Raw genomic sequence first — 10,200 nt, 5'->3', positions numbered from 1 at the left:
AATAGAAATCTAAAACTCAATTGAAGTTCACAACAGAAACCCATGGACAAAACAAATTACACCAAGAACTCGAACAACTGCACAAGAAATTCATTTAAAACAACAACACAACGACAACGCACACAAGATAATTTAGACTCGTCGCTAATAATCAATCATCTGGAAAGCTTAATTAGAAATTATATATATATATATATATATAAACTAATATATATTTACATTCTTGATTCTGGATGTGAAGAAGCAGCCATTACACCTTCTTCCATGACCTTATCAACAGAAGCAGTCTTGTTCTTCTCAAACTCTTTGGCAATGTCATAAGAAGCATGCAAGCCAAACAAGACGTAGTAGACCAAAAGAAATGCCGTCCATACCCCAAACCTTATGAACGATTCTCTGTCTATGGAGCCTAGAAGGAACACGTTTATGGCTATTGATAAAGATGGAAGCCATGGCACCAGTGGGACTCCCCAGTGCTTCGGCTGCTTTGCCTGTGGAACAAACAGCCACAGCCCCGCAGTGCCTGCCAGCCAGAACGGTGCCGCCACCACATACCCGACCCACCCATCACTCTTTGCCCAGTACCCGGAAATCGCACCGGAGGATGCTAGTATTAGCACTAGACACACTATGAGCTTCACCTGAAAAAAGCAACAGGGTTTGTATATATCAGACTTGGTGTACATGTAATTTTCTTCTCGTACGCACACTCTTGTCAATGCATGCCAAAGGCCTTTGGATTTAGTGGCACGAAACCCTCCTTTGTGAAGGATGCCACAAGTTCGCACGTGTACGTGAGTGTGAGATTTGAATCAAGTAACTGGCATAAACCATTTGATTAATTTCATTAATATTTTAAAAATATTCATAATTTTTGTCAAAAATTTATAACAATCTTCATGATCAAAACACCTCTCATGTATGTAAGTATGTTGTCCCCTCCAAAAATTCATAAAAGCTATTGATTCAACTTGCCATGTGATCTGAAAAGTGAGAAGTGATGTTTGTTGCATTCTAAGTATATAATGTGGCAAAATCTTTTCACCCGTTTAATAAATTAATGATTCTTATCATATCACATGAGATACTTATTAAATGAATGGATTTGTTTCACTCATGGAGAATCCAAGTCATCCGTAAGTGGATGTGTGTGTATGTTCAAATGGATTCTTTCAAAAACCAAAAAAACTCTTGTGGATACAAAAAAGTTACATGGTGAAGCAATATTATCTAGTAATTATAATATAGTTAAATTCATATGAAATATCAAATGAGACGATAATCGATCACTTATTCAAGTTGTATATTCATGAAATTAGATCCTTTATGCAAATCATATATTCCAAAAAAGAAAATACTAATACTAAGAAATTTTACTTTATAAATCTTACAATGAAAGAAGATCCTTTCTATGTAACTTTATAGAGCAACTTTGACTATGCAAGGGAACGTTATAATAAAAGTAATGCAATTACGCTGATTTAAAAAAAAAAAAAGAAAAAAGAAAAAGTAATGCAATTACCTGGTTCGCCTTCGTCGTCACTCCAGTTGAGTAGTGTCGTCGGACCAAAAGCGCCAAAGCAACAAGCATGAAGATGAACAGAGTAGAAATCGATAGTAGATTCGACAGGATCTCCAGCTTCGTGAAGAAAGCTATCACCGCCGTCGCTACTATCATCGTGATCGTTGCATTCACCGGCGTCCCGAGCTTCTCATCCACGTGAGCGAACCATGGCGGCATCATGTGCGTTCGAGCTATGTGCGTCAGGTACCGAGCCTGACCCACGGTGCCCACCAGCAACACTGTCGTCATACCCTTCAACGCTCCGGCCGCCACGATGTACTTCGCCCAGTCCATCCCCACCGCGCTAAAGGCGACGGAGAATGGTGCGTCGGGATCAATGTCGGTGTACTGTTGCATGAGGCAGAGGGTTATGGCCAGCAAGCAGTAAGCTCCGGTGGTTATCACCATGGACCCGACGAGTCCGATGGGGATGTCTCTGGCGGGGTTCTTAGTCTCTTCGGCCATGGTGGAGACGGCGTCGAAGCCAACGTAGGCGAAGAAGAGGACGGCGGAGGCTTCGAAGATGCCACGTGGGCCGTTGGGGGCGAAGGGTTGGTAGTTGTGAGGGTTGGCTTTGATAAGACCAGCGACAATGATGAAGATGATGACGGCCATGTGGATGACGGAGGCGATGTAGTTGAAGCGAGAGGAGGCTTTGGTGCTGAAGACGGCGAGGACGCAGATGACGGCTAGAACCACGACGGCGATGGGATCCAGGTGATTGTAGTCTGGGTCCATGCTGTGAACAACTATGCGAAAGTCGTCGGAGCCTCTGTTGCAGAGGGTGGCGAAGTAGGAGGTCCATGATCGGGCCACGGCGGCGCCACCGATCACGTACTCGAGAAGTATGTTTCCGGCGGCTATGAAGGCCACAAAGTCACCTAGCTCTACCCTTAAGTATGCAAATGATCCACCTGGGAGGAAAAAATATATATTACTTGGAATTTAATTGAAAAATAATATTTTTGACCCAAAAAAAATTGAAAATCAACGGAGTTCTCCGATGAGAATCTGGATCTGAACTATATGACTCGTGATCCTGGTTGAAGATACTTTGGGAATGCCAAAGTTTTGTCTTTGCGTTATCTGTTTTGCGTTTTGTTTTTCGTTTTGCGTCTTTTGAGTTTTTTGCTTTTGTGTTACTGTAACCGGTTTTGACTGGTCTTGGGCCCTCCGCCCTCTCACTTTACCCAAAAAATAATAATAATAATAATAAGGTTATTTAAATATTCTGACTGGTACTTTAAAATAGTTATATTAATAATTTTTTAAAATTACATTAAAATTTACTCCTATAATCTTATTTATAAAATAAAAAAATATTTAATTTTATTTATAAGACACTTATCAATTTTCAATACCCTACTTTACATTGTTACCCTTATTAAATGCTTTAAATAAAAAATTAGTAATGAAATTTTAGAATATTTATTAGGGATAAAAGTAAAAACTTATTAAATTTTGAAAAAAAGTTAATGAGATTTAAAATTTTTCTTACTTTTAATGAAATATGCTGGAAGTGACTTATAAAAAGGATTAAAAGGAGTAGATATTAAGTTGGGATTAGTGAATTTCTGTAAATTTTTTTTAAAAAAATTATATTTTATGAAAATATAATAAAATGAGAAAAATATAAAAAAAGAAAGAAAGAAAACTTCATCTAAATTTAACGATTTTAATTTCAGAAGATTTAAATCAGTTATGTCAGCTAGGTTTTTTTAAAAAGATTTTTTTTTGGAGAAATATTAATAAGTATAGTCTTTATTCTGAAAACTTACTATAAAAATACATGCCACACGGGCAGAAAATAATGACTACCTAGATTAGTATAACTCATCAACCACGTAAGTGAAATTTTACTATGATTAATTAGGGGCAGTGAATTTATAATATCAAGTTATTGTGAATTAAAAAAATAAAAGTATTCACGTCTGAAAAAGAGAACATAAAAAAGACTTTTAGGCGTTGAAATTGACGTGTAATGTAACAGTGACTTGATTACAAAAACAAAAGAGCGTGACGTGAACGTAAAGAGCTTTTTTTTTTTTTTTTTTGGCCAACAACGTGAGTGTAAAGAACAATAGCATCATTCTCATGTCACTTTTTTTTTCTTAAAAAAAAAAAAGAAACTCAAAAGAAATAAATACGGAATTATAAGTTTATAACATTACCATCAAAGTCCACATCATTATACTTTCCTATTTGACAAAAAAAATTATATTTTCTTAAAATAAGCAATTCATAAAAAGAAGACGTTATTTATTAGAAACCAAGAAACATAATTTTTAAATTTTTATGAATAAAAATTAGGGAAAATAGCAATGAAAGAATGCTGGAAGAAATTTATATCAGTCAAGTACTAGTTGTTATTAAAATTTGAATGAAAAAAGCCTAAATAAACTATTATTAATTTAGAATAAATTGTTATTAAAACCTGAATAAATACTTGTTGATAAAAGACTAATCCAAATTAACAAGTATTCATTTGAGTTTTAACAATAAGTAATAATTGACTGATATAAATTTCCTCCAACGGTCCTTAATTGATATTTTTTCTAAAAATTATCCTTCACTGATACATTACATCGAATTTAAAAATAAGCGTTAACTTTAGTGTTAATGATGAACCAAGATAATTTTTTTCTAACTTAAAAAATTGAATTATTTTTTTATACATTTGCCTGAAATTCAATATTACCATATTAAATTCGAATAACATTAGATCCGGATTAATTCAAATTAAATAAAGTGGAATCATGTTCAAACGTAAAACATAATTAATAGCCAAATTACATCACAAAATGCATGAGTTGACGTAAATTATTTAAAGAAATAGTCCAATTAAGTTGATAAGTAGTAAACTTTATATATATATATATATATATATAAAGACTAACATAATTCAAGTAAATTTAAAGAACTAAATAAAATCGAAATTTCACCTCCATTTTGAAAATGGCCATCATTCATTCATTATAATAAAGACAATTCAAATTCCGTGAATTAATTAGTCAAACTTAGCAATCAATTAGCTGACATAGATATTTCCCCCGCTAAAACATTTCATACTATATATTTGGCCAAACAAAGACTTTTCAGTTCATAAATAATAATAATAAGAAGAATAAGATTAATAATGCACATCACTGACTTCACGCAAGCACCAGTTGTCTACCATTCATAAGTTAATACAATTGTTGCCGTTGACCAAAAAAATAAATAAATAAGTTTGCCGATAAATAAATAAATAAGAACCATGCACATGCATACACCCAGAAGTCTAATAAAATTTTCTATAAAATCAACTTTCTTAATCAATGGAATCAATTGACAATTGTATTGATTTTTATTGTCAGTTTTAATTTTAATACTAATACACCATTTAATAAATACTTAACATCCTTATCCTATCCTAATATAAAATCAACATTTTTAACACCAATAAAAGATCAAATTGTTAATTAACAAAATCAATTAAATTGATGTTTTGTTTGACAATCTTCAATTGTTAATGTTAATACACAATTAAAATAGTGTAACAGTCTGTCCTAACCTAAATAGTCCTTACTCAAGTGTTAAAATTTCAACGTCTATGTAATAAATTGTTTGGGGCATTTCAACAATCTTATCCGAATTAAGTGTATCAAATAAAAATAAATAAATATCACATTCAATATAAACAAGTACACGCTTGACAGTTGACATAAAGTGTGCGCATGCGTTATTGCCAAACATTCGGATTAACTCTATGAGTTCATTATTTTTATATTTCTAACTTTACGAGTAAGAGTAGGGTATTTTTCTCTGATAATAAATCAATAAATCAATCAATAATACACCATATAAAAATTATCTCATTCATAAATCATAAACAAAATAACCTCCAAGCAATGCACAACTCCTTTATGAAAATTATATATACAGGCAAACGCATTTTTAAGAGCTGAAATTTTACTTTTTGTTGTTGTTATACTCAATAAAAGTAAAACTATATATCCACAATTCGAAACAAATCCATACCTACTGAATTTTTTTTTGAATAGAAACTGAAACCTATTAATTAACAAAAATCAGCTATAAACAAAGCCAAAATAAAAGGAAAAAAAATATCTTTCATGAACCTACTGATTTTATTTTTTTGATAGGACCAACCTACTGAAATTATGTATGCATATATATATATATGTGAGTGCGCGCGCGCGCGCGCGAGACTACGGATAACACCCAAATGCCGATTAGGATTAATTTATGCGAATATTCACTCTACGTAGTTGATTCACTGAACTAGATAATGACTTCTTCAATTTTAAATGGAAGACAATTAAAATAATTCATTAAAATTAATTTCGTCGAGGACATATAATTTTTATGATGAGATTTTCATAGAAGATATCGAACGAATGAGCTACCTGCGACTGGAATTTCGACGGCGAACTCGGTGTAACAGAAGACGGAAAGCATGGCGGAGACGCCGGAAACGACATAAGAGATCACGACGGCCGGGCCGGCCTTCTCCTTTGCCTCAAGGCCAGTCAGAACGAATATTCCTGCGCCGATGACCGCTCCGACGCCGAACCACATAAGGTCCCACCAGTTGAGCGTCTTCTTCATCTCGCCCTGGCTACGAGACTTGACCTCAACGAGCTCCGTTTGATCCATGGACCGGGTCATGACCCGATCCTTGAACCGAAACGGAGTATCCAAAAGCGCCCTCCCGTAGTTGCCCCAGCTCTGAAACGACTCCTCAGGGAGGAAGTCGTTTTTACGAAACGTGCATCCTCTCCGCCGTAACCCACCGTCGTCCACGAAGACGCCGTTTCCGTCCTTCACCATTTTGCTGCCGCAACGCACAGAATCGATCGTCGTACAGACTTTAGAGGAAAATGTGGGACTGTCTGATTTTTATGCGATGGGATGACACTATTTAAAGGAAGCATGAACCGAATCGATGTGTCTCCAGTCTCCACTGTGATTGCGATATTTTTTTCAACCAAATTAAACAATGCATCATGCAAAATTTTAATTGCAATTATTGGCCGAAATTATTGATTTATCAAATTGTATATAATAATTGCTTCCGTGTACCCACTCCTAGTGCACTTTCCCACTTGTATAGTATATATATATATATATATATATATATATATATCTAAATACTGAAATAAGGCTTTAAAGCTTTGTCTTATAATTAGAACAGGAGAAAATATATATATATATATATATATATAAGAGAAACTAATAATAATCTAATTAAATGACTGTTTAATTTTATGTTGTTATTAATATTAATATTATAATCAATATATCAAATTGTATTTGGACAATATTTTTATAAATCATAAACCTCAAAATTCATTCACTTATAATAATCTAATTAAATGACTGTTTAATTTTAGGTTGTTATTAACATTATAATCAATATATCAAACTGTATTTGGACAATATTTTTATAAATCATAAGCCTCAAAATTCATTCAATTACTTCTCATGTATGTATGAGTAAATGTATCTAGACAATATTATAGTTATATTATATTGTTAATTCGAAACAGACTGTTTAAAATTATGTAAACGTTTTGAATATTTTTTTTTGGCTGAATAAACGTATTGACGTTGAATCATAACAGATTTGGAGGATTATAGTTTTTAATATGACCTTTTAAAAAATTTTGAATTATAAAATGGAAAGAAACAATTAGTTCTACTTTCTTTGGAAAAGAAATAACTCTTCAAAAAAGATTTATATATATATATATATATATATTCCTATACCAGGGACAATAACACATTAGGGAGGGCTCGGTCTTAGTATTGAACAGAACCTGCTCATCACACACTACTTATTTATAGCATGTAAAATGTGCAATTTTCTATTAGTTTTACATATTATATTAGTACCTTAATATGTTAATGATATTAATATTATTTTTTAATTCCATCCTCTGGAAACCTGAAAGTATTGTTGTCTCCCACCCAAACTAATTTAGACTTCTATTATGTGGGATTGTTATTATCAATAATGATTTTATAGGTATTTCGGCATGCTTTTAATATATTTATTAAACAAATATTAATATTAATGATAATTAAAGTTGTTTTCGCTTATTCAAATACATGTATCATCAAGTAATAAAGATACAATCAATGTTCACAAAAAAAAAGATACAATCAATATATATTTTTTCCAAATAAATATACTATGTATTCAACACATCATTAACTCATTATAATGTTTTTAACAAATATTATTGCTATGGCTATAAATAATGTAGGTAATTTCATACTTCATTCTATTTATATGGAGTAAATGTATCTAGACAATATTGTAAGAAAGTATTCAAAGTGTCAAAAATGGTGAAATTGTTGGAAGCAGCTTGTCTAAAATTAAGTTATGTAATTAATCACACGATTTGAATTGAAACAATTTGGCCGATTATAAAAAGAATAAAAACAACTAGCTATACTTTGTTAGGGAAAAAAATAACTCTTAATAAAAGGAGTATACATTTTTCATGTTACATGGAGAATACTATACTACAAAAATTAGGTATTTAAACTAATATATACTCCATCCAAACCATAATATAAGTTATTATTAACTAATTTACATTTCTAAAAAAAGTTAGTTAAAATCTAAATTTAAAAAAAATTCACACATTTTCAATCACACATTTTAGTGAAATAAATACTCCCTTCATCTCAGATTATATGATACTTTTGGATACAATCTCATATATCAATAAACATCGTTAAATATAATTGATAACCTTATTTTTTAAAAAATAAAAATATAATTTTTTAAAAATACCATTCATTTAATATACTGAAAAAAGATAAGAATGAAAATTAAATGAAAAATAAAGGGTAATATTATAATAAATGTATTTAATAAAATTTTAATATTCTCAAAGTTTTTTACTATATTTTAGGAAGTCAAATCCCTTTAAAAAGTATCTTGTAATTTAAAACAAAGAGAATATAACATTTGATTTTTTCAAAATATTATTATTAATTGCACGAGTGGAATACAATGAAGTAAGAATATATCAAATCTACCAAATGTCTAATACTCTTACTTTGAACCAAATTAAACAGTATTCTTAGAAAATGCAATATGTGCGTGATCTGTTGTGTGGGAGTATATTTTTCAATGAAGGGAAGATATTATTAACAACTAAAAAAGCTTAAGTCATACACAGTGGTGCCAGGATCTTAGGCCAAAAAGTATAATATCCTTTTGGACTTCAACTGAACATATTAAATTTAAAATTTTTTTAAAACTCAAATATTTTTAAAGTTGGACTTAGGGTACAAAATATTTGAATTAAAAAGTGCAAAATAGTAAAATATATAATCCCTTCTTATATTTTTTCCAAGTTTAGGGGTCAAACAAAATAAAAATAAAAAAAAAAACAAAAAACCCAGACTTATGCAAGTGGATAAAAGACTGTTAATGTCAGTATGTAATGTTGACCCAAAACAAGTTGTTACGTTCATCAGTGACCAATGAAGCATCTCGTGCCGACTGGGGCAATTTTCTTTTAAAAAAGATTAATAAATATTACTTTTCGGTTTTTTAATAAAAATTACTTTACCGTATCGTGGATGCAGAGTTAAGTTAAGAGATTAATTTTAATTTTAAATATGGATCTCAATCTTTTTGTCTCTCATCTTTATTATTATTTTTTCAAATTATATTCATAATTTTTTGGCCAGAAAATTATCCTTATAATTAAAATTGTATTACGTATAATAATACTCTAATATAAATGATAAAAAGACTGGGTATTTTGTAAAATTAACAAACATTTTTACATATAATTAAATCATATAAGCTTTTAAATTTATATGAATCGATTAACTAGTTTCTTTGTTTAGAACCAAAAAGAGTAATAATTTTCATTTAAATTTAAGTGAATATTTAAATGTTAAAATCACATACAAATTTAATATATATACAGACACATATATCACTACTAGAAAAATTAAAAATTAATTACAGATATTCCAATCCATCACTAATTATAAGCATTGAATTAGTTAAGGTACTTGTTCAAATATTAATTATCAAAATTATAATCAAAGAGTGATTATACTAGCTCATAAACAAAACATTTTATTAAAATAGTCAAACACTAGTTTAGCAATTTGCTAGTATCGAGCATGAACCCAGATTCCCACATTATGAACTCGAGCCATTGGCAAATTTTTTTTAAAAGAATTAATAAATAGTATTTCATCATGTCATAAATGTAAGAGATACTTAAATAGTTTGGTTTTGATCGTAGACTTTAATCAATTTTTTGTCCATCATTATTATTTCTTTTTCTAGATTATATATGTATAAGCTGTGTTTGATAATACTAATGTAAATAATTGAAAGAAGGGGTGGTTTAAAAAAAATAGCTCACATTTTTTTACAAATAACTAACTAAATGAGGGAGTAAAAATTCTCATTTAAAATAAGTGAATATTTAAATTTTAAAATCACATAATAAAGTTATTTGTATGTATAATAAACAGAATAAAGTCATGACAAAAAAACCAAAAAAAAGTAATCTTATAATCCCCAGCCGTGTGGTAGAGACCAATTATTTAAAACTGGACCAAACTAGACAGTTGGATTGTCGATCAAA

At 30.5% G+C, this 10,200-nt stretch overlaps 1 protein-coding gene across 1 annotated transcript; it reads right to left on the bottom strand.

Moving 5' to 3' along the window:
• LOC129298929 (cationic amino acid transporter 1-like) lies at positions 1 to 6,507 on the bottom strand. Its single transcript, XM_054937374.1, has 3 exons — positions 5,974 to 6,507; positions 1,523 to 2,478; positions 1 to 641 (listed from the first exon to the last, which is right to left on the bottom strand). The coding sequence occupies exons 1-3, from the start codon at positions 6,395 to 6,397 to the stop codon at positions 216 to 218; spliced, it is 1,806 nt and encodes a 601-aa protein (XP_054793349.1). The 5' UTR covers positions 6,398 to 6,507; the 3' UTR covers positions 1 to 215.
• Between the last annotated feature and the right edge of the window lie 3,693 nt (positions 6,508 to 10,200).

This window comes from Prosopis cineraria, unplaced genomic scaffold, assembly GCF_029017545.1.
Source record: "Prosopis cineraria cultivar Desert tree isolate PC_DT_omini unplaced genomic scaffold, ASM2901754v1 PC965, whole genome shotgun sequence".
NCBI lineage: Eukaryota > Viridiplantae > Streptophyta > Magnoliopsida > Fabales > Fabaceae > Prosopis > Prosopis cineraria.
The sequence above is the reverse complement of the archived record's forward strand: the minus strand, read 5'-3'. Positions and strand labels throughout refer to the sequence as shown.

Bases quoted from the DNA above. Each gene is read 5' to 3' on its own strand.
- LOC129298929 (XM_054937374.1), bottom strand. From the start codon at position 6,397: ATGGTGAAGGACGGAAACGGCGTCTTCGTGGACGACGGTGGGTTACGG. The intron at 2,479-5,973 runs GTAGCTCATTCG...TTTTCCTCCCAG, and splicing joins CGTCGAAATTCCAGTCGCAG to GTGGATCATTTGCATACTTA. The intron at 642-1,522 runs GTAATTGCATTA...TGCTTTTTTCAG, and splicing joins TGACGACGAAGGCGAACCAG to GTGAAGCTCATAGTGTGTCT.